Consider the following 25,134-nt stretch of genomic DNA (forward strand, 5'->3'; position numbering starts at 1 on the left):
GAAGGTTGTTGTGATGTGTGGTGCGTGACATGGTGCGGTGGTCGGGACGGTCAAGAGCAGACGACACTGAGGGAACGCGCGCCGAGGTGGAAGGAGGAAAACAATGACGCCGAAGAGCGTCCGGCACGTGAACGCGCGGCGCAAGAGAAACAACTAAAAGAAGAAAAGCAAACCAATTAGGTAGAACCATGGGGCATCAGGCAGCCAATCGGAGAATGCCTAATCGGCCAGAAAGAAGAAAAAGCGTGGTGCGCTGGCAGAAGGGAGGAGATGCAGGGGAGACGCAGAGGACACGCAAGGCAACGCAGGGGAGACGCCAGGAAAGTCCCAGGAAGCGATGGCAGGAGGAGGTCAACCACCGGAGCGGGCGTTGAAGACGGGCCGTCGGGTTCCGGACCCGAGCCCACCAGGACTTCACCCGACCGGGGCCTCCTGCCAACCTGTTCCTGTGCGTCGCCCGTCTACCCGAGCGTTCCGTCAGCTCCTCAACGCCAGTGAGCTTCTGCGCCAGTGGGCAGGATGAGAACAGTCGGGCTACGGGCCCGAGTTCTACGCCAGCTGCCCGACCAGAACGCCGCCCCGTCTGTCGTGCCGCCTGCTGCCCGAGGCCGGCGTTCGAGCTTCTGTGCCCGTGGGCAGGACAAGAGCAGTCGGGCTACGGGCGCGAGTTCTACACCCAGCTGCCCAGCCAGAACGCCGCCACCGTCTGCTCGTGCCACCAAGCCGCCTGGTTTACTTCTCCCGACCAGAGCTGGCCTGCGCCGGTCGCCCGGTCAACCAACGTACACCACGACCTCTGGTGAGACAGGCGCCACTCTTTTCGTCAGCTTGTCGCCGCGTCGAAACTGTTATGTGTCCCTGCCGTCGTGGCAAGCCCGGACTAGCGCACTACTCAGCTCCATACTAGCCCCAAATGTGTGCCTTGATATGTGAGTGTTTCTTTTATGTTTGTTAGTTTCTTCTATTTATTTTTTGCCTTCTTTAGTTCCATTAAACGTTTGTGTGTGTGTTCGAAACGAACGGCTTTGTCCTCAATTGGGTTCTGGGAGGCTCCGCCTAAGATAACCATCAGAACCATTGAGTACACGAACCTTTGCCCCCATATTAGGGTCATCACAGTTGTATAGTGAGTTTTTGTTCCATCTGCTTGACTTGGCTGCGAACGGCATCAATCGCCTTCTGAGAAACCCGGTAAGCATTTTGGCGCAGGGAGCTCACATTGGGCTCAGTGATGATGCAGTGTTTCGTGAAGCGAGTTTTTTTAACTCTGGAAGTGGTGGCAAAACAACCTGAACGAGTGCAGAAGCCTGAGGAGAGTCTCCTTCTGCGCTGGCACTGGATGCGGGCTCACATCAATTGCACCGACGGCCTTTGCGTAATGAGAACTGCTCAGCTATAATTCTGTCAAAAACGTTCAGTCTTCTTATGCACTGAAGTTTTCGAACTGCGCTACAGCACTGCGCCGAAGCAAATGGCGGAACTCTCCATTGAAATTCGTTACCGTGAGCACCGTTTCGTTGCGGTGGAATTCAACAACACCTTTTGCGACGCAGGATTGCCGACCTAGTGTGACGGAAACCTTTGTTGCGACAATTTTGGAGACGTTTTCTGGCACTCGACGAACGACAAGGAACATGAAATTCCATGGTGGCAGTGTAACCCTGCCATCAGCGACACAAAGCTGTTCGCTCTGAGCGGTATTCACTCAGTGGTATCATGCGTTGGCTAGAGAATATAACACGTAGATAGCGTAAATTGATGATGGCTTGATATTTCTTAAGGAACTCCATCCCCAAGATAGTTTCCCCCAAACAATGACGAAAGAATCAATAAAGGTAGAATTGCGGTTTTAAATTCTGGCCGTGCGTCGTCGTGTTGGTGCTACAAGATGACCGGCGGCTGTGTTTTTGCTGGCTATCCGTAGGCTTCCGGTAATGTGTCGTTCTCAGTTTGACGACTGCAGTTTACCGAAAGCCTACGGACAGCCAGCAATATTTAGACTGCAACAGTCATCATCCGCGACACTGCAAACAAACAATTTTTGTCGGACAAGCAAAACCGATAACAAGAACCTGCAGCGAACACCGCAGTTATATCCGCCGCATAAATGTCCTTAAGACAACGTTAGCAGAAAGAAACTATCCACAAGTTGTTCTCGATAGAGCTTGTGATGTCGCGTCAAGATTGGAGAGAAAGTCGGAATTAGCGAAGAAACAGCCTACACCAGAATCTGACAGATCACCGGCCTTTATAACAAAATATTCTAATGCACTCCCAAGCATAAACAACATCCTACGAAAATACCACCCAATAGTAACAAATAACGGGCGTGTAAGAAAAGCGTTCCCGGATGTACCGAGGCTTACCTATTGCCGCAACAGAAAGTTTAAAGGGATGTTAGTGCACGCAAAAGTCAGCCAACAGCATTCCCGCGCCATTAAAGCTTGTTCCCGCCCTAGGTGCAACACCTGCAGGCACCCTAAAAGTAACTATAAAATTAAAAGCACCGAAAATAGTTATACACACGAAGCGAAATCTAGCTTCACTTGTACAAGTTCGAATGTGATTTATATGCTTCAATGTTCCTTCTGTAAGAAGCAATATATCGATGAAACGGGACAATCAATGAACGTCAGATTAAACGGACATCACGCGGACACAGCTAAAAACTTCTGAAAGCCGTCACCGAGAATTTCAACCAACCAGGTCACAACTTTGTTGAACACAAACTCTACATCTCACAGATAAATCTGCGTTCTGAACGAGAAAGAAAATACAGAGAATCATACCTTATCCACAAGTTCAAATGGTTTAGAGGGAGCTTTAGAATCTACTCGCTATGCTAAATTTCAAGCTATAGGCAGCAGCACTTTATTTGCTTTGTTAGCCTTCCTTTCCTTTCTTTTTTTTCTTCTTCTTTCCGTTTTTTTCCATTTTATCTATTGATTTGTACCGTTTCCGTATTTTCTTTCCTGTTTTCTTTTTTTTTTCACGAGCACCACTTTCTGCCACTCCTTCTATTATCTCTTTCAGAAACACGATAGCCACGACCACCAGTGAAACAGAGAATAGAGGGCTACTGTGCACGCCGTTGACACACCAGCTGACACATGGGCATTGCCACGTGATTGACAAACGGCCGTGTCCCTGGCCTTGTGCACAGCACTCCTTTATTCTATATTCGACACCCTCGCCGCTAACACACCTTTCACTCGTTTCAACACCAACCCACCTTACGCCCCTCTCACGTTTAGAAACCCCCCCTCCCCTACATATACTGTGTTGAGGAAAGCATCTTGTCCAAACGCTGGCTCCGGCTTTCACCCTGTTCTCGTATTGCTCATGGTCTTGAATTTCCAACTCCCGACTTCCCGGTAAAGCTAAGATGGACAGATGCGCATGGCTGCAGAAGAACAATCGAGGCTCATGGCATTTGCCAGGCGATTGTTTGCTTCCTGATAGCCGATATTAGGGTGCCCATAACTGCAAACGGAATTAGATTCTAGCCAACGTGTTGTGTAGTCAACGACGCGATTTTGACGTTCATATGCGGCTGTTAGCTGTTACAGAATTTGGCATTACCAAATATACGGGTGCTAAAGACTAAACTTGTGGTTCTGGTTATACATGACGAGAAACTTACCTTTCCAGGAAGCAGCGCTACTGGATACTGTGGAATCTGGATCACTACTGCTGGATCACTACTGGATCACTGTGGAACCAGCGGCACTTTGTTTTGCTGAGGACCCGGAGTTGAAGCCCTCGCTTTGAAGGTTAGGGACGCCAGGCTGGTGGATAACTGCATTTTTTAACCTCGAAGATAGCCATGCTTCACGAAGCGCTGGCAACACCAGTACTTATGGGGTAGCACGACTCTATGAACTTGGATCGTATTCCTTATTTACTTTATTACGCGGATCGCTCCTTTTGCAGACAGCTACTCCACTTGTATTCTCTCTATCGCTCAACATTTTGTAGCGCGTCTTGATCCACTGTGCTTTAACAATAACCCAGTTGCCTTTCCGACAGCTTTTTGCATGGTTGCATTGTATATGGTTTGACAGTCGCGTGCTTTCTCTTCGGGCAACGCAAGGAGTGGAGGCCGAAAGTGCTCTCTCGTTCATCTGGAGAAATGGGTTCAGCTAAAACGGATTCTACAGTGATTTTCTTTTATTTTTTTATCACTTTCTTGATCACATGTCACTGCAGATGAATTATGTGGCCAAGCGGGCATCATTTGCAAGAAAAACCAGAACAATGAATGCGCAACTTAAGATAATTACAATAAAATATTTTAGCAAAAATTGTGCGGCACCTTATCATATTAGAAATTTCAACGGTATCGTTATAAAAATACAGTTCCCTGTTGCTACTCTTCAAACTTGTAATCAAATCAAAATAAAAACTTGTAACGTTAATCAAAATACCTGCCTTTAAATCATTAATTAACTTGGCCTCGTTACGCATGCTAAACTGAAGCGTGGTTCGCCGTGCATTCCCACTGTGACGTAATGGGATGGGGTAAAATGATAGCATGCAATGACCATGCAGTTTAGGGTGGGCCAACTTCCATTCAAGGGGGGGGGGGAGCTACTTGAAATGTGGGGTTGAGCAAAATTAAAATTTGTAGGGCGGCCAAATTGAAATTGGCGTGTGAACCAAGTTGAGGTTTTGGGGTGGACAACTGTACAATTGAAAGCGGCTGATAATCCTTCGCGAACACCTCGTGGACAAGAGAACCCGTTGAGGAGCTTGGATGCGCAGTCAGAACGCAGGAAAGAGTTCGCGTGAACAGGGAATGCGCGCATAATACAGGCTTGCGAGAACGGCAGCGAGGGTGACATTTGGTTAAAACTCGTTGGCCAGCCAGTTGGTTTGAATCAATGATAGAGTGCGTAAGCCCGGCGGAACGAGGATGTCGAAAAAAGGATTCATCTTTCAACTATAGATTTTATCTTGGCACGCATCGCTAAATATATACCACACTAGCGGAAACGAACGAGACAGCAAAAACGAACGTTCAGTGGTGCATGTCAGTGAACCATACATGTGTGCAAAGCATGGTAAAAACATGAACTGCAATCGCCATGCCTTGGACACGTGTACGGTTCACTGACATGCACCACTGAGTGTTCTTCTTTGCTGTGTCGTATGTTTCCGCTCGTACGGTATATATTTATCGATGCGCGCCAAAATAAAATATATTATTGAAAGTAGCACAGTCCCTGTGTATGTTTCTTTCTACGTCCTCGATCAGTCGCGCTTACGCACTCTATCATGGAGGGTTGCATGGCATTGCGGCTATGCACTCTCCCGTCACACAACGCTTAACGTGCTACTGTGGCAGCTGGCGTTCCCTTTCAACCGCTCTGCGCACGTGCCCGGCGTTTCGACTCAGTTGGTACGATTACATTGCGGAGAGAAAATATGCCAATGGTGTACTATGCATTAAGCATTCTTCGCCACCGGAAGGGCTCTGGGTAGACGCGCCTAAGCTAGAAAAAGCACGAAAGTAAAACTAATCAAAAACGAAGTCACAGCCGTGCCAAGCAAGGCTAACGCATGAGTAGACACTTGTGAGTATTTTTATATCTTTTAGTTCACACATTTATGTCACAGGATAAAAGGCGAAGAACCGTGCTTGTCACGGACGCGTGCGTGATCAGGTAAATTGAGCGACTAATTTCACGCAGGTTATCTCGGTCTACATGACCATTTTGGAATGTCTAAACACGTACCAAAACATTCAGGACGATTTCTTACAACTTTCCAATGTAAAAATTTGCTTCAAGTTGGTACTGAAGATTGTTAATTACTGTAGTTATTGTTATTCTTAAATGAGTTGCTTGGGTTTATCTTGCAAATGATGTCGCCTCTGCGCATAATTCATCTGTGGCGACGTGATTAGAGGAAATCTTGTAGGCTTCGTTTAAAAATAAGAAAGGCACACACGGGAATACAAACTCCAGGAACTCTCAACGTCGCTGGCGACCTACATATGATGATTTGCATACCTTCTCTGGGTGTCTCAGCATTTAGCAAGTTCTGACTTCTATGCTAATGAACCACGGGGACCTGAAATCTGAAGAGAGGTCAGGTATAGCAGTGAATCTTAGACTAGCATTCCGGTTAACCTTATAATCCTGGACTTGCCTTTGTGTTACTTCGGTCTTTTCTTCTAGTTGTTGACATTCATGGTGCAGTACCTCATCGCATTTATTTTTTGCCCATAATAATTTGCGACCGATTCCACAGAAGGCGCTTCTTGGATGCGTCTTTCTAGGTAACCGGGAGATGGTGCTCCTTCCTTTTTTACATTAGTTCAGCTGTTCTACTCTCAGCCGCCACTTATATGGATGCGTTGATAACATTAAGGAGCGGCGAGCACACATCCCGGTTCTTAAACGTTTCCTACTATAAACAAAGAAAAATACGCTAGTTTTCATACTAACAGCTTTTCATCAAGTATTTCAACTTAATTCTTTCCGTTCTACATTTTGGTGCACGGCTGCCGGCCATTTTAAAATATCAGCAGGATTTTCGCATGTATGGCACGAGTACAGTTACCTTTTTCTTCATTTCTGCACGTTTTTATGTCACGCTATTCGCACAGCGCTGAAGAACTTGTCACATTTTATTTCGTAATATCATTAGTGGGAGGCACAGAAAGGCGTCACCGTGTAATAATTTCCCTACAGCAGATTATTTCTCATGGGAAAATATAGATGACGTTCACATACAATGTGCTGAAACTCAAACAATAATAACGTCTCACTATTCGTGCAGCATCAATCTTCATTCTAGAAACTATCTGTATAAAAAAGAACATACTGGGATATGATGGCACTTTCGTAGTGTAACGAATTTCGCAAGCTATGAACTGATACCAATATTACCGACAAACTTCGTACATCACTAAAAATTAAATGTTTAAAAGTTGGAAGAAACCAGCACATCATTTATGCAAAATTCGATTGAGAACTTGCGACCTTCCATTATTTTGCTGGTTGATTGCAAAGACAATTCCTTTGTTTGTATTCATTGCTTTTTTTAAAGTTGTACATGCTGTATTGGCCCCTTCGCGTTCATCAATTGACTTGCCAATGGAGAATCTCCTTCGATCTCACCTCCAAATGCTGGAACTCCTGCCGGGAAAGTACGCAGAAAACTGCGAGGGATGGACGTGCAACAGCGGAGCCGAAAACTCCTACGAAAGTCAAACGGTAGGAAAGCGCGAACACAACTTGCTTGCGGGTCACATGAATCATTGCAGAAGTATATTCTCCAGCCATACCTCAAACGCTCAGGTAACAGAAGATTATGACTTCAGTGGTGTCACAAAATATTGGCTCGCCTACCATCTCTTGAGTGTAATCCGAATCCACTTGCTTCTAAATGGATAAGGATCAAATAACTATGAGGTCCACCTCCTCCGGGAATAATAAAATGTGCGAGACTGTTTGATCCGGCCCTGAAAATGAAAATACACACTCGTGCGTCTACTTGCACGCAAATGTAATGAGTATTTTCGGGAATGTTTTATTCATATGTCGTAATATCATCAGCAGTGGCATCCTGTTTGTTTTCTGCAGGACGAACGCATCTGCCCTCGATTTTCAATTACACCTGCTTTGCGCCAACTGACCTAATCTGTCTGCGTAGTGTTAACGTTTATCTAACAATAATGAGTGTACTCTGTTGACCTACTATTCCCATCCTCCGCCACCCCGCACACAATGATGTTTGTTTTTATGTGCTATCCAAGCTCAGTCACAACAGGCATTTAGTCATATCAGTCATGTCCCGGAGAAATTATAAGCAATCATATGTAAAAGTGATCACTTAACAGACACTCGCTCATCACGCATACATGTATCGTAGTGCGCTAGGCAATATGCGCAACGTCTGTTTTAATACCAGGTATATTAATGACCTCGCTGCAACCAGGCACTACTCCTAAATATGTTTTACGCCCTTTCGGCCTTATCTCGTCCCACGAATATAATCGTCATCTGCCTTGCTTGTGTTTCATTTCTTGAGAACTCAGCAATCGCTACTTTCTTGTCGAAAATGCAAGTCACGCTGATAACACACAAGCCATCCGTGACTTGGAAGTACTGGGCTCGCAGCGTTAAATGCGGGCAAGACAGATGACGATTATTGTTGTGGGACAACATACGGCTGAAATGTGTAAACATTTTTAAGGGTGTATATTAGAAACTGTTTTGTGGAAAAGCAAAAGACCTAGAAGCCTTTCTTACTATTTACTTCTATGAAATTTCATAAGGTGGTGATCATAGTGCAATCATATATGTCAAGGTTTCTTTTCATAACTATTCTTAGTCATAAAAAACACTCAAACAATTTCACCTTGCTTTAAATAGAAATCAAAATCCACAGCAGTCTCACATTACACTTTCCTAGCAGCAGACATGAATCCGAAATGACCGTTAACATTTGCATTCTCAGCAGTGATTCTATATGACTATTGCAACGACGTTCAATCACCACGTCTGAAAGATCTGTACGTGTATGCCCGAAGAGTGAATGCCCTGTTGAACATAAATGTGAACATATCTCATCAAAGGCGCTCATAAAAACTTGAAATAATGAGTGCTAGTTCAGACAGGGAGGCCACCGCCTCTCTGCGCACTCACGCATGCGCTTTCGGGTGGTCTGGTGTCGGCATTCTGAATTTCTGCCGAAAATCATTGTTCTGCTTTTTGGCATCGCGGGGCCAAGATGTTGCTCCGGAAGTGCGCTTCTGTCCCTCTTCGAGTTCAGCTACAAGGTCTCCTGCACTACGTTGCCAGATTCTTGCGGATCAATTCAGAATGGCTGCATCGACGCTCGACATAAGCTACCAGCGGCAATGGCAGCTCCCTACATCAACCTACAGAGCCCCGTCTGTATACCATTCTCAATTCTAGCTTTCTCTCGAGCACTTCACATAACAAGCCGCCTTATCAAGGGGAGTTGTCGTAATGCCGGCCACATTTAAGCCGGCCCCGGGAGGAGCAAGAATCCTCCACTCTCGGAGTTGTAAAGAATGCGAAAGGACGCGACGAGCAAGAACACAAGCGACGAAGCGCTGTCATTCAAGTAACCTTTAGTTGCCTGCTGTCCATGGCATATAAACACACAGCAAGGAAAGAACGCAGCAAAGGGAATCTCGACAACGTCATTGAATATGATGTTATTTGACGTGCCGCAGCCCTGCCGTGTCCGCGGCCACCTATTCAACGTTTCCACCTCTTTCTCAAAAGTCCTAATAGGAGGCAAGCTTCTCTATACTTTGTTTTTGCTATATCGTATGCTACGTAGACATCGCGTGATCTCGGGTTTTGATATTTTTTTACAATGGCTTTAACACCTAATTCTAGATAGCATCTTCATTCATTTCATTGCAAAGCGAAGTTGCTCTTTGTTTCAGTTTCCTTTTTTTCCTAATTCACGCCCTCCCGCATGCCCTCCTTAATGCTGTGGCCTGCATGTAATGTAGGCAAGTAACAACTATCAGTGGAAGGCCGGCGCTTCATCGTTTGTGTATTTGCTTGTCCAATTCTTTAGCGCTGTTTAGACTGCGATATCTACCAGCTAGCCCGCGTCGACGGTCCATCTGAGTTCTCTAAGAATTAGGATTTTCGTGGATCAAATAATAGCACACAACATATACAATAAATAAGAAAACCTTCTCTTCAAAACAACGATGAAAACATCGCCGTATGTACTTTCAGAATTTCACAAGTACGAATATTCATATGTGCCCACTTCTTTTTTTTAAAGGCTACAATGCAAGCACCAGTACAAGAAGGCATTGTGCGCTCTCCGTACAAGCAATCCCAGACAGTGCTGTTGTCATTTGTTGAATTTCTCACTGAAAAACTTCGACACCACGGAAACAGAATTGCACTGGTAAGGCCTCCTACATTTATAAAAGACCGGTCGTTCACGTCTACAGAAAACTGCACTGTCGGTGTGTAAGGCTGCGTCAAAGTACCAAAGTACCGAGTGTCAAAGCTACCACTTTTAAAGTTAACAGGAAATTGCAGGTATTTTTAAAAGAAACACTACAGATAAACATTATCTCAATATATGCTGATAAGATGTTCTTTCAGCGCACAATTTCGATTATATTGCGGTGATGTTTGGTTATTACAAGGAAATTTAAAGGCTAATTTTTTTATTTTCTGCCGAAGTCCGAGCGCCAGCACGTCAAAGTGATTTAGCAAGGTGGTTGACTGGGCTAGTTGGTAATCCACCATTAGCGTGCAGAGCACAAAAAGGAAATACGGGGACAAATACGAGACAGGACAAGCTCTGGCCATAAAACTCCCGATACACTAGAGAATATACGTGCCTACATAGGTGGAAAGTTTTCATTATTCCGCAGGAGCTGGGACCCGACCATCTTTCTGAACCCCATTCACGTAGCATGTATGTATGTATGTATGTATGTATGTATGTATGTATGTATGTATGTATGTATGTATGTATGTATGTATGTATGTATGTATGTATGTATGTATGTATGCATGTATGCATGCATGCATGCATGCATGCATGCATGTATGTATGTATGTATGTATGTATGTATGTATGTATGTATGTATGTATATATGTATGTATGTATGTATGTATGTATGTATGTATGTATGTATGTATGTATGTATGTATGTATGTATGTATGTATGTATGTATGTATGTATGTATGTATGTATGTATTTCTTTTGATTACAGTTGCACTTGAAGAGACTACGTGTGTCCTCAAAAAATGGTTCACTTGGAAAAATTGGCTTATATTTTGCTGTCACTAATACTGCTTTCCTTTGCGGTAAAACTGCAGCCCATGTTCCTTTTTTTTTCTACCGTGAGTCCAAGCATAAGCGCTGCTGCGCGGGACTGTTCTTCATACTGATTTCGAGTGAATCTGGCTTGGCCTCATTTCGGTTATTGGGAGAATTATGCCTTTATATATTTATAACCTGTGCAAACAAGTGGCAATGTTTTCATCCCTAATTAATGTTGTAAATTATTGGAAGACTTTCTCTTTCATGAGTCGTTAGCAGTGCCAACTGTAAAGAGAAGCAATAAATAGACGCATATCAATGACGTGCATTTCACACTCCGTAGATAAACTACTCTGCTGAAGAGGCCACTGAACTCTGCGGGGCTTTTTTTTTCATGAAGGTAGCTGAACACACAGCAACATATTGATTCTCTTGGCATAAGCTATCCGTATCGTTAGAAATAATTGTTGGTGGGCTACATCGTTCTCTGTTAAATATAATAAACTTTGTCGTGTTAGTATATTTTATATATTGTGTCTGTGCGTGGTGTTAACAGCGAAAATAAAAAAAGAATGCTCAAGTGAAAAGATATAGAAGAGGTAGCCGCCGCTGCTGCTTCTTATGCGCTTGTTATGCTATTGTCTGTTGCACGCCAGTTGGGACTGGAACTGCAGTTCAAGCAGTCTACTTAATTCGATAGCAATTCCTAAAATTCTCGGGAATGTGACGTAAGATGCAGAGGTGAACAATGCTGTTAAACACCCTCGCTAAAACATGAACGCCAGGCCCCGGGGCACTAGAACATTATATAATCGTCCTACGCTGACGGCAGCGTGTTCACCATAGACGCATCTAATATATTAGTTGGAGGGGGACATCCTGTGCGTATTTGTGTGGCCGAAACCCGAACACGGTGTCCATAAATGTGTTGTGGTCTCCAATAAAAGTAGACAACCAGTCCCGCACCATCATCTCCATTAACATGCCCACACAAGAGCTGAGAGAGATGGAGTGTAGGTTGCCCGTATTCACGGTTTTGCCAGGTTTAGAAATAAGGGTTACAAGTTCTGTCTTCCATTCGATAGGGAGGGGCACGTCTCCGAGCCAGATAGGTTTCGAGTACGCCAATAGTGAACTGTAAGTCGAGCGCGGCCGATTTGACAGAAGCTTGGCTGTAATTCTGTTTCGTCCGGGTGCAGTGCCACGTTTCATTTTGTCCAGGGCTGCCTTCAGGTTGTGGAGCTGAAAACGTTGATCCCGCGCGACATTATCAGAGCCTGCATATGAGTATACCGGCCCTCGGTCGTCCTGGGTAGTGCCCTGGTATTGGATCCTGAGCTTGTGCGCTAGCTGAGTTGTGTTACCAGCAGATCCGTGGACGGCACGCTGCAAGTATTTCTCCGTTTCATTGCGGGTTTTCGTGGGGTCAATGAGGGCGCGAAAAAGGCGCGATGGGTTTCCACTGGACATTTGTCGCGCAGCCGTATTGCAGCTGCTAGCCCAGTTAGAGTCGGAGTGGAGTTCAGCGTTGCTTGTGTGGATGGATGCATGTAAGGGTCTCGCGCAGTCATCAAAAGAGACGCGTTGTTCGACGCCAACACGGCGGCAGAGAGTTATATCCAATGGGGGTGGGGGAGCCATGGTTTACTAAGAGCGCGTAAGCAAGTTGACTGTAAGTCGGGGCTTGCGCTAGTCGGTTCGAAGAAGCTGTGCCGTGGCTTTGAAGTCAACCCCTTGCCGCTGAACAGCACCATGCCGAGACATTCGGTAAACTGGGCAGATGCCCCAGCGGGGCATGGAAGTGTTTTCTTCGCGGAAGTGTGCGTTGCGAGGTTGTGATGCAAGAGACTCGTTGCAATACAAAGAATTTGTGGCAACGGCCTTTACGTGTTGGAACTCCGGATAGCGTCACCCTGGAGCCCCGTTGCTTGCACACTGCGCACACCGCAGTGTGATTGCACGAATGATGGGGTGTGGGGGATGTTGGGGATGCTTTGAGGTACGTGCAGGACCGTTCGAGAAGGATTCGGTGGAGATTCGGCTAAGAGCAAGAAGGCCGAAAATTCTAACTCTTGATTCGTAGTTTGATGTCAGTGTAGATAGTTTCCATTCTATCGCTTGCTTATTCTATCGCAATAAGCAGTTAACCCCTTGCGATCAGCGTCACCTTGCCTATTGTAATGTGACTTCACGACATCCACAGCATCTTCAAGTTTAACTCACTCACATCGAGGCGAACATCCACTGTCCGCGAGCTGAGCCACTTACTCTGCTGCCTTCTGGGTGAGCTCTGTTATGCGAGATTTTAGCTCTCTATTGTGTTTCTGATGGCCCCAGTGACGGACGACGCTGTGCCAGGCTTCCCAAAGGAGGTTATCTGTATCTGGTTATCTGGAGAGCTGTATCTGTGTTTCCGTAGAGCGCAAGCTAGCAATAAATTGCTGGGACCAGGCCTGGTAGTCTTGTGTGTTTATAGGAACAGTGTCCTCCCAATTTTGTCTGAATTTTTTTCAGTCTGGGACGCTGGCTTGTTTGATGGGTTGTGCCATGGGGCGTGTGCAAATGGTTGAGTTGATGAGAAAATGGTCACTACTGAGAGTTTCCTTAGTATTCAACCAGTCGGCGAAGAGAATGTTTCGTGCAAAGGTCAAATCCAGACATGTGTTCCTGATCACGGAGTTGCAAATCCAAGCTGGATGGACAAGGTCAGTGTAAAGAGTAAGGCTCAGCGTGGACGCAAGCTCCGCCAACTTGCAGCCATGCTTCCCATCACGGTACTACCCGTACACCCGACTGGAGGCGTTGAAGTCTGCTGCAATCAGCAGAGGTCCCGGCCCGCAATTCCCAGCACACGGCTGAAGAGGTCTGCGAATGAGACGTTTTGGGGTAGGGCGGGGGGGGGGGGCAGTCTACATTGAGGATGTGAATGGGTGGGGCCCCTTTGCGGAGTAGGAGGAGAGTCCCCATGACGTAGGAATAGTAGGTCTTAAGGTCAAGGTCGACTTGGTTAGCTGTATAATTTCGATGGACGTAGAGACAAGACGAGGTTTCCTATTGGAACGTCGAATAATTTGTATGGGTGGCGCCCTTCCCTGGATCTTGGAGGCCTACCATCACGGGCAGAAGCTCATAGGTTGAGAGGAAAAGTCGGAGGTCCGCTCTCTTGGTGCGAGAGCACAGCCCCGACAGTTGCACGGGGTTATGTTGATGGGAGAGGGCTCTTTGGAGCGGACAGAACGCCTAATTTTAGGGGTTCCCGCCATGGCTAGGTGAGCTAAGTGAGTGGAGCTGCCTCCGAGCCAGCAGGCATGACCAGAGGTCTGACATGTGGGCCTGTCAGGGTGCAGTCTTCATTATCGTGAATGTTGACAATGACAAGCGAAAATTTGGAGGGGCGGCCAGATACGTCCATAAGGGGGCTCGCTTTGCACAGCATGCAGAGGTGCGCAGCGACAGCTTGGTGAACTTTAGTCGTGATCAGCTCATCAGTTTTGGCGGGCATCTGGGCCGTCGTGGTGCCCATCAGGAAATCCATTTTAGCGCTGAGGCGAGCCTCCATGCCCTCAAAAGAGTCGTGGCCCAACGGCTTCGGCAGCGTAAACTCACTGTTCATGGACTCCGCATTTCAGTCGTAGGGGGACGTAGTATCACACGGTGGGTTAGAGAGTCGAGCCTCAAGGCTCGCAATAGCAGCAGGGAGAAGTTTCCCCACCCGAACCGCTCACCTGTTTGGCACGTTTCCCTGCGTTCGCCCAGGCACCGGCTGCCGCATTGTGACGCTGCTGTTGCCGCTGGCCGTGGTTCCCCATGCCGTCATGTGGTGGCGGTTGCTGCACCGCTTGGCTCTTGACGGCACCTCCATGTGGTGGCACCTGCTCCTTTGTAACGTTGACATGGCGTGATTCGCCGCGCGATAACGCCGCATGATGATGTGTCTTCTTCCCCGACTTGAGGAGGCCGCACTGTTGAGGGACGGCCATCTTGAGTTGTCTGTACTTGACTGTACATTCACGCGAATTCATGGCGTGGCTTCCTCCATGGAACGCGCACTCTCCACACAGGTCCCAGTTTGCACTGGCGGGGTTGGGACACGAATCAGCCCGGTGTCCAACGGTGCCGCGCAATCAGCAGGCCGCGATGGTTCGGTATTAGGGTTGAAGGAAGGTGATTTTCGAGTTTTATTTAATGTAGCGAGGCTTGACTCTGCCAGAAAAATTCAGTCGAGCCTTTTTCGACGTGCCGAATTTCCGTAAATCGTAGAGTTCGTGTGTGCGCCACCGCCGAGTCTGACATAGGGTGTCGGTTTTCTCGTGGTTGGAGACCGTGACCACGTGTGGCAGACATCCTCGCCATGTGGCTTCAGGTGGCAATGGGTGGCCATCTTGCCTTTGACAGTTTGTAGCTCGAAGTCATCAAGCAGTTGGTCCACCATCTGGGCCTCCCGCATGCTAGCGATGACGAAGTATTGCTCCTGCGAGAGAAGCAGTTTGAGCGTCGCTGCCTCCTGTACTACGAGAAGAGTGACGAAGGCGGCGCCGAGTGCGCCACGTTAAGCCACTGGATCACGAGACCTGAGGATGACGGCGAAGTCGTTTGCGTGTGGCCGAGGCAGAGCCTATGGTCTCCACGTCGTTGTAGGCTTGCTGCGCTTCGCGCAGGATCCTTGTGCGCCATGCATGAAGCATCATGTCTGTGCTGAAGGTGCCTTGCCGGCGGGCGGGTCCGACGGAAACGCCATCGTGGTTTTGCGCTGGGAGCGGAGCTCACCCAAGCGATAGAGTTAGCCACAAATTGCAGTCCCTCGGGGATGGGGATCACCACGCCATGGCATCGGCATGGAAATCGCGTTGAGCAGAGAGATCCATCATCTTGTAATCAGAGTGGTCCACTCTCGCGCGCGCGCTGCCGATGCCGTTAGGCTTAGTGTCGGTGCTGCGAGGCCGGAATGGAAAATGGCTCTAAGGTTTCCAAAAGTGAGCTTACCTGTATTGGAGTGGTGTCCCCCGGTGCCGGGTTGGTTTAGGAGTCCGATAGAATGAAAATTTATGGGGTTCCACGGAAGTAACTGTGGCTCGTTCATAATTGACGGAGCCGATGCACTGCACCACGCAAGAGGCAAACGCCAAGCGGTTTCCCCACAGTTGCAAGGCGTTGATTATTTATCACAGCATGGCTTCGATGACAGAATCCAATGGTGATTTTTCCGCGCACTGTCCTAGCTGGTACTGACAGTCTAAGTCCAGTGTGCGCAGCGGCAAGTGCGACCATACATTAGATTCTGGGCTTGCGCGGCTCCCTTGAAACAACGCTTCTGAGAGATCTATCGTTGCCGATTCAACTATGTTCTTTTGGACCTGCGGACTTGAAGCTCGGGAGCCTTCTTATTGAGGTTCAGCTTGAACACGCTGACGATGCGATCTTCTCCTTCTTTGTTGCACTGATGCGGTCGCCTCATTGTGGGACATACTTGTATTGCTCATTTGGCTAATTATTTTATGTCCTTCTTCTGTTTAGGACAATTCTTGGAATTGGCTTCCTGGGGTCAATCGCAATTCAAAAATTTGCTTCCTTTACTGAGCACGAGGACATGTCATGGCTGTCGGCACAATGGAAGCATGCCATCTCGCCTGTGCAGACAGCGCTGACATGGCCTAGCTTTAGGCACTCGTGACCATAGAGTTTCATGCAATACGGAAACGCTATGATTGTCCCATTGCTGTGGCCGGGGCACAGAAGGACGCAAGGGGCGTCTTGCGTAGTCCATCTTGACATGATCAGGTAGCATGCCTTCCTCAAAAAGAAGCTTGACGCTCCTCGAGTGACCAAAGCGATGAAATTCGATGACCTTAATGGTTGAATCCAGAAGCCTTTGTAACTCTTCGTCGCAGATGTCTATCACGACGTTGGAAATAATACCTGCACTAGTGCGACCACAGTGCTCAATGAATGACCGGTCTTCTATGTATCGATCGTAGTATGCGCGCAGCTCTCGTTGCTTTAGGGCAGCCTGCGTCGCTACTTCTACTGTGGCTATCTTTTTCTTGGCGTTGAGAATATCTTCTTTTAATAATTTCGCAACCACATTACCAAGGTATCTGTTGAAATTCTGTCTGTGTGCACAATATAAATTCTTAGAGACGTCGAAAGGCACAAAGGCACTCAAGTGAGTCAGTGTAGCTGGTCCGTTGGAGCCCTGCTCACTCATGTCCATGGTTGTCTTGCGCTATTTCTTATTCAGTCGCTTGCCCTCCCTGACAGTGTAGTCGTTCACGAAGTCCAACTGCTCGCTGTTGGAGAGACATGAACCGGACATCTCCATGTCGACGAGCCGATACTTACACTATGTCAAAGGGGAACGCAGTGCGAAGTCACGTGCTAGACGCAAATAATGGCTTGTCATCTGTCATCGCCTCGGATGACTTCTCGCCCAAGAAGCACAATTAAGCATCCAGTACTACAAAACTGTCGCAGCCAAGCAAGAAGCTATGCTTGCTCAGTTGAGTTCGTACTTCTTATTTGCATGGGTTACTGATAGTAACCTTATTTGCATATATATGCATAGGATACCAGCATCTGGGCCTCAAACACAGCATTCCAAATAACATGTGGTTGCATGCTTGCCAACGGCGCCCAAGAAAGCGACGTTGCCATGCTTTTTTCAGACTTCTACATACTACAACCAACTCATGACCTTGTTTTTTTTTATTGGCGTACGAACTAAGCAGATGCACTTAGGTCCTAAATTGAGCACAATTTTGTTACAGCTTGCCACAGCGTTGTATATTCTAAAATTCTGAACATTCCTTTGATTCTGCCATGTATCTCTACTTTAGACCTATGGAGAGACGAACCTCACCTATAAAGAACTTCTCAAGAAATTTCGCTGCTGCGCCGCTGTGTTTCAAGCTCACAACGTTCGTCCTGGCGACAAAGTCTACTGCCATTTCGGAAACAGCATCGAAGCTTTTGTGGCGCTCTACAGTATCTGCTTTACCGGGGCTACCGTTGTCTTGAGCGATCCAGAATACAAAGAAGGTAACGTATGATCAGCAATAGCACAAATAAAAGAAACAAGGAAACAACGCAGGGCTACACAAGCAACTTACTGCATTCGAAAAGGCGAATCGTAAGCGAAGCATTGATTGCGACAGCAAATTGAGGGACAGCTATACGAAGTAAGGATAAAATTTTTATAGACCGCATAAACTTTTAAACATAGGCATACTAACTAAATTAACAAGCATGGTGTCACGCGGGCACTAGCAAACATGAACACATGTGCCTTAATGACCGATGAAACACGCTGTCCAAACGCTGGACTGAGGAAGCGCGGCAGCAGCTGCGAGCGAATTGACGGTCGCGCTCTGTCTCACATCAACAGGAACTAAGCTGTGAAAACACACCACGCGCTGCACCCTGTCCGCGTCGACGTTGGCTGTCAAGATACAGCGCCCCGGGCTGGCGCACATGGCTTCCTGGGTCACCCGCATTAGAATGCGTCACCTCCCTCCCTTCCTCGCGTAGCCTTCCTCGTGATGGAATACCGCACGGTTCCTCCTCCCTTCCCCCCGTTGCGTGCGCTACATATCGCCACGATCACCGGCTCGCGCTCACACACTTTCACACGCACATAAAGGATACGGCGCGCAGTGACCATTTTATCGCACATGCATTTTATGCGGAAACTCACGGTGACGGCAGCGCCGATGGCAGAAATGTTCTTGCAGTGTCCATGTAAATGATATCGCAATAATAGTGAACAGGATCTGGCTATGTGTATGTGTTAAACCGGAACAACTGCAACTTTCGCAGTTTCTCACTAACAAAAAAAGTCATGGTTTAGCCCGGCAGACGAAGTATTGATTGCGGTCGCAAATTGTTAGACTGTTATACGAAGTAAGCTTTGTCGTTTTAACAGCTGAACAAATTCTTGTAAACAATCGCTTACTATCCATATTAACAAGCTTGTTGCGACTCGTGCACAAGCAAACGCTATCAGATCTCACTCGATAACACTGAAGAAAGGCGATTAACCGAGGGGCCCGAATTTTATTAGTCAAATCATAAGAAGCCAACAAACACTGACACGGATGCCAACATAGGGGAAATTACTTTTGGGTAATAAATGAAATAAAGAAACGATAAAGTAGTTGAAATGAATGCGGATGAAAAAACAACTTGCTCTAGGTGGGGAACGATCCCACAACCTTCGGATTTCGCGTGTGATGCTCTACCAAATGAGCTACGGCGGCGCCGTTTTCCCATCCACTTTCTTGGGTATTTATGTTTCCTAGCAGAACCCTGGGAGTCTTAGCCAGCGCCACCCCTCAGAGACCTTGGCGGCGCACGCGGAACCTCCTTTCTGCCGATGGTGTCACGAGAACGTGATCTTTTTTCGGTAAAGGCAACCTGTCAATAAACCCCACATGCTTCCTGAAGGCATCAGTGTGGCCGGATTCGAGACTCTCGTTATGTAATAAGCGACAAGAAAGGAGGTTAACCGAGGAGCCCGATTCCTATTAGTCATAACACAAGAAGCCAACCAAAACTGACACCGAGGAAAACATAGGGGAAATTACTTGTGCTTAATAAATGAAATAACGAAACGAAAAAGTAATGGAAAGGAAAGCGAACAATGGACACTCGCTGTCCGAAAGCTGGCGTGGCGAAGAGCGGCAGCAGCGGCGAGCGGATTGCCCTTCGTGCTGCGTCTTATTTTGACGAAAACTAGGCGCGCGAGAACACAGCGCACACGAAATCATGAGCTGTATCCGGCCGGCTAGCCTTCGAACCCAACGCAGGTTGCCTAAAATAAGGGACGGGCGCGGCCGCCCTCAGGTTGCGCAGTTGTCAACTAACCTACAACTTCCCCCTCCCAGAGCGCTCCCCCCCCCCCCCCCCCCCTCCACCCGCATTCTTCACTTGCAAACGCAAGACACTGCCGCATCATACCGCCGTGCTCCCTCTCGAGCTTCCGCTCGGACCTGAGTACGGCGTGCGTCAGGGATGTTACTACACATGGATTTTTCCCAAACATCACCATGACGCTGATGGCGGAAATTCGCCAGTGAATAAAAGCCCGGGATATCACCTACCGTCAGTTTATTAATGTAAAAGATATCACTCTTCTAACTGAATAAAAGAAAATTCGAAACATGCTAAACTCTCATCTCAAGAAAGCGCGATGTGAATATTAGAAGAATAGGTTTATTGCTGTTTCTGATGACCCCCAAAACATTTAGAACACAGTACGATCGCTTATTTGTCAACAGCAGAATAGTATCCCTGGTTAAGAACAGTTTACACGTTTTGGCGTGCCCCTTCTGCCACACAACAATAATCGTCATCTGCCTTAATGCGTTTCCTTTCTTGAAAACGCCGCGCCCGCTACTTTCCTGTCGGGAATGCTATCTTGCTGATAACGCACATGCCGTTCGTAGACAAGAAAGTGTAACATAGTTTTCGAGTTTTCGTTGCTGTTAAGCCCGTCTTCGTCGTGTCTGGGGTGTCCGTAATATCTCTATCGCAATAAAATTGCACTTTGTGTTGGAAGAGCGCATGCCCAGGCTAGTACGTCGAATAAGACGAGTAGACTTGATCGATGGTCTATCCGTAAATGTCAAGTAGGACGAATCGTTCTTACCCTACCCAGTACCTGACGAATTGATATAGTTTCGCCTGCTCTCTGGAGGGCAACGTATCAAGCAAATAATTTAACGCAAGTTTCCTCGGGCTACAGCGATGTGTGTATACGCGTTTAGGGTGTTTTCCTAATATCATAGAAGCAGATACGGCAACACCTTAATGACACTCAGAGACACCACTTTGTATATATACCTGCATGCTAGTCTAGATTATTATAATAGGAGAATAAAAACGTTTGGTCGCATGTTACTCTCCTGGGAGCACAAAACTATTCCATTTCGTTTTCGTTCCAATCACATGACGTCAAATTTACTAACCGCCAACGCAAGCAACGGGCGGTGACTCGCACCGTTAGAACCGGCCAATGAAAAGCTCTGCTCGTTTACAGGAGGTCACTTCTGTTTCATTTAAAGGGAATAGCATTGCCTTACTGGACAGGTATTTCTAATGTAATTGGCTGACCAGAGGCAAGGAGCACGCCGAAGAAGAGAGGGCTTTGTTGGGGCCGGGCTAGCACAGGGAAGGTAGATAAATGTATTAGAAAGTTGATGCCAGCTTATGCGATTGGTCCGTTTGTTCATGCTTAGCTTCCGGTAACTGGTAGAAAACCGCGCCGGCGTGCAACGGAAGGGTAAAAAAGCAGGTAAAACCGATCCTTAGCGAAAAAACTTGGCAGAGTGGTGTCGTATTCGTGCTAAAAGGGCTGGACAACGATATATTGCTAAGCAAAAATGTTTGCTATACGCAAATAAATTCATTCTCCGTGGCAGTTCCATGTAGTCATTGCCTGAGGGATCGCGCGCAGCCATCTACTTTGCGTTTCGGGACGGTGCTGTCTCCGACTATTAGGAAAAAAATACAGTTCTGTTCGGCATGTTAATTCACCTTTACTGCGTACGCGTCACTTTCACGCGGTGAGTTTTCGCGGTTTTGTGACGCCGCATGACAAACAGCTGAAGTGGACGTCGCCAGGAAGCTTTTGACCGTTTTCGGAGGGCTGACAGCGAATAAATGTACAATCCGAAAAAAATATTTTTTTTCTTTTCTTCGGTCTAACCATGCATAATCAGAGTGCGTATGCCATATGAGATGAGGAGCTTCGGCGGTTTTACTGACGTCGCGGTACACACCAGTGAAGTGGGGGTGGCGCGAAAACATTTGAAAAGTTGTGGAGGGCTTATTGCAGAACTGGAATGTAAAGGTTGCGAATAGCTTTACGTTGTAGAACCCCTGTAACGGGTGGAGGCTAAAGCCTTCTGCACCCGTGGTAATGCAGCAAGTTATACGATAGGAGGGGTCAGACTTCTTGCGAGGCATAACGACACGACACGACACATGCGAGCACCTAATGCACTATCTAAGGGTTCTTTCGTTCTTTCTTTCATTCTTCCATTCCTTCTTTCTTTGCTCATTTTTTATTGTTTGATTCTTTTCTTTCGTTTCATCTTTTGGCTTTTCTTTCTTTCCTTATTTTTTTCTTTGTTTCATTTCTATTCATATTGATCCATCGCAAGTTCGCTTGCTTACGCCGGAATGAGCCAGTCCTGATGATATTTCTTGCACCACAGAACTAGATGCCACTTTTTTTCGCCTATGAGCCATTGCAACCTGCCACTTATGGCCTTCAGTATAATAAAACTTTAAGAATCAAGAACGGAAATTACAAAAGAATTCAGTGGAACAAATATCGTATTCATAAAACAGGATGAGAAGCTAGAGAATGGGCAAACATATTGTAACAAAAGGGACACGACTGAGTAATCTCTACAGGTTTTCATCAACTTGTTCACATTAAGATGAAGTTATGGCTCGGGGCCGACTATGATGTCATCTATTCCACTACAGTTAAAACCAGAAATCTTTTTTTTTCGAGATAATCCAGGAATACATTTGATTGAAATTTGTCGCACTTAAGACACAAAATTGAATTTTAGTGACTGCTGGAAGTATAGCTTTTATTTAAACCCTACATTTTTTTGTAACAAATTGCCTAGGATCAGTGCGTTGCTTAAAAACAAAAGCATGAAGTTTACCTATCAGTAAGCAAGCACTTGAAGCAAAGAAGTCTGGTTTAATAACATATATATGAAGTCAACGTGTTACAATGTCTACAAGGGCTTTGCAGATGCCTTAGTTATATGTAAGTGGTAAATTTGATAGCGGTGTATAGTAAATCAGTTTTGTCAGCTATAGTTCTACTATTACATTCACTTTACAGAGTTTAGATGTCATTTTTTCGTTACTCGGCAACCTCGTCTTCTAAAGTTATGCAATTTTGAACAATTTTTATAAACACATCGCCGATTCAATCTGCTTTCTGCAGTGACTCTAAGTTAAATTTTTGTTTAAATGGAATGTACCTAATGAACTTCCGTGCAGCGTTTGCCGAAAAAGAAAACGATTTCTCCGTTCCTGTTTATTTAGATTGAAGATTCCGAGTGGTCGCTTAAAAGAGTCAAAATCACCTGTGTCGCACACAATCTTTCAATGCGTTCCCCCAAAGCCTGTGGAGGTGTCGCATTTGAAAGCGCAAAATGGTCTTATGTTGCGCCATGCTTTCATAAAAGCTAATAAGCCAATAAAACCACGTTCGTTCTCTCAGGAGGGCAAAATTATAAAGTTTACTCCTGAGTGCATGCAGTTTCTGCATAAGCTTAAAATTAGGACCATCGTAAGTTTGGTTCCTTTTAATTCGAATAAGTGCAAAAGTGCATGCTTCTTTGAAAACTTCTTCAATGAGAACAATACTTGAAAATTTTGATGTTCATTAATGGTGTTTTTTATAATAGATGGTGACATTATTTCTATAGGGGATTACATGTAAAGCAAATATATACATCTGTGCAGGAAATTTAGACATCAATAGAAAAAATTTAGCACATATTACAGAAATTACCGCATTATACTAGGGCTTCCTTAGCAACATGAGCTTAAAATCTCACTTGAAAACAGTAGGACGCAGAAAATTCCTTTTGCGAACCGTAGTTAAGATTCGCCGAAGCAGTGGTAGACACCAGTCTTGAAACTAAGCCATTAAAATAGGTTTGGGGGACATTTTTAAGATAACACATCAGTGATTCGAAACCGCATTTTGTGAATGTGGAAATAATATTCATTTGTTGCTTTCCCCCGCCCAAGGAGAGGTTCAACAGCACCTGAAAAGCTGTGACGCGACTCATGTCGTGACGGACCTTCGTCATTCATTCAAGTTCAGTCCTAGAGACCAAGAGAATAAAATAAAGGTAATGTTGGTTTTTTTTCTGTGTTGAATGGTTTAACTAAACCAGTGTATGCAATGTACTTGTGGGGAAATAATACCTCCGAGTAAAACGGATAGGCTGTGACGGGCAACTCTGTGAAAATTACGCACTGGATCCGCACGTGAAAGAAGAAAAGTACGTTGTTTGCAGCATTACTTGTGTGCGAGTTATTGTTCAAATAAATCTAAATGCTAAATACTGAAACTGAATACTAGATACGAAATTGCGACAGAGCCCATCTGACGAGCATTGTGGATGGTAATGCATTAGCATAAAAACAATACACCAACACAACATTTTTCGCCGCCAAAGCCTCACATGCATGAAGCCTGTACTGCAGCGGAACTCTTCATTGCGCTTCCCGAAGAAAATTCTGCTCCATCTAGCGCCGCCACCACAAAGCTTGCGTGTAGCCTCCGAAATTAAGGCCGCCTAAGAAACACGCAGTGCGTCAACCGCCTTCCTCTATTCCGCTTCCTTCTGGACACAAGGCGCCGCCTAGGCCCACTGCGGTGAAGACCGCGTGCGGCCTCCGACACGAGAATCATGGAGCGCCAGTGCCTGCGAGCGCTGAGAACTGGTCCCTCGCTTGTCATACACTCGGTGGCACACACTCATTAACTCAAGTTAGCTATAGGTCCATTGAAGAGAGCCACATACCTAGTGAGTGCATGGCGCAACTCGCTGAAGCATTGGCATGACAGGCATTCATTGAAAAGCGCCACGTACCCAATGCTTTTGTGGATCAGACTGCTAAAGCGTGGGGTTGCTGTTCTTGCGGTGCCTGTTTGAAGTTGGTTCGATTCCTCGCAGCACTGGAAAACTTTGTAGGATCTCTTTTGTCATTAGAGAGCGGCACATTTACCGTGGTGCATACCTACCTACTCAAGTTGGCGTGAAAAACGTTCATTCAAGAGCGGCACAAACCTTCAGGCACAGACCCATTAACCCAAGCTGGCATCAACGAGGTTCATTATAGACTAGCACAGAGTGATACGTAGCCCAGAGTGGCACGTATTGGAGACTGCATAGAGAGTGGTACGTATCCGATACTCCAGGTCGGCGTCAAGGGGTTTGTTCCCACAGCGCTGCCTACCCAGACCCGCATCTGCAGTGACCCATGTCGTCGTGATAGAGGTTAGTCGAGGGAAATAGACAGTAAACCTTATACAAAAGGGCGAACGAGCGTAGGTAGCACTTCCGCTGTGCAGTGGGTGGTCCACTCAGTCCAGGAGCCTACCGAATGATGTATACATAGGCCCATGCGCAGTGACACATGTTAGGCCAATGGTTGGTTTCGAACCAGTTTACATCGACACAGAAGCCCGATGCACTGTTCATTCGACCACTGACTACCCAATGACACAGGTAGGCAGAAAAATGGCTAGCATGGAACATAGATAGATAGATAGATAGATAGATAGATAGATAGATAGATA

At 46.4% G+C, this 25,134-nt stretch overlaps 1 protein-coding gene across 1 annotated transcript in view; it reads left to right on the plus strand.

Moving 5' to 3' along the window:
* The first annotated feature begins 323 nt into the window (after window positions 1–323).
* LOC135907765 (uncharacterized) overlaps window positions 324–25,134 on the plus strand; it is a 71,835-nt gene continuing 47,024 nt past the window's right edge. The window contains exons 1-6 of the mRNA XM_070522764.1: window positions 324–799; window positions 3,652–3,773; window positions 7,057–7,223; window positions 9,787–9,915; window positions 17,624–17,825; window positions 23,574–23,677. Of these exons, the coding sequence (XP_070378865.1) occupies window positions 7,104–7,223; window positions 9,787–9,915; window positions 17,624–17,825; window positions 23,574–23,677 (555 nt within the window). The 5' untranslated portion in view covers window positions 324–799; window positions 3,652–3,773; window positions 7,057–7,103. The remainder of the gene's footprint in view (window positions 800–3,651; window positions 3,774–7,056; window positions 7,224–9,786; window positions 9,916–17,623; window positions 17,826–23,573; window positions 23,678–25,134) is intronic.

This window comes from Dermacentor albipictus, chromosome 8 (assembly GCF_038994185.2).
Source record: "Dermacentor albipictus isolate Rhodes 1998 colony chromosome 8, USDA_Dalb.pri_finalv2, whole genome shotgun sequence".
NCBI classification, from domain to species: Eukaryota; Metazoa; Arthropoda; class Arachnida; order Ixodida; family Ixodidae; genus Dermacentor; species Dermacentor albipictus.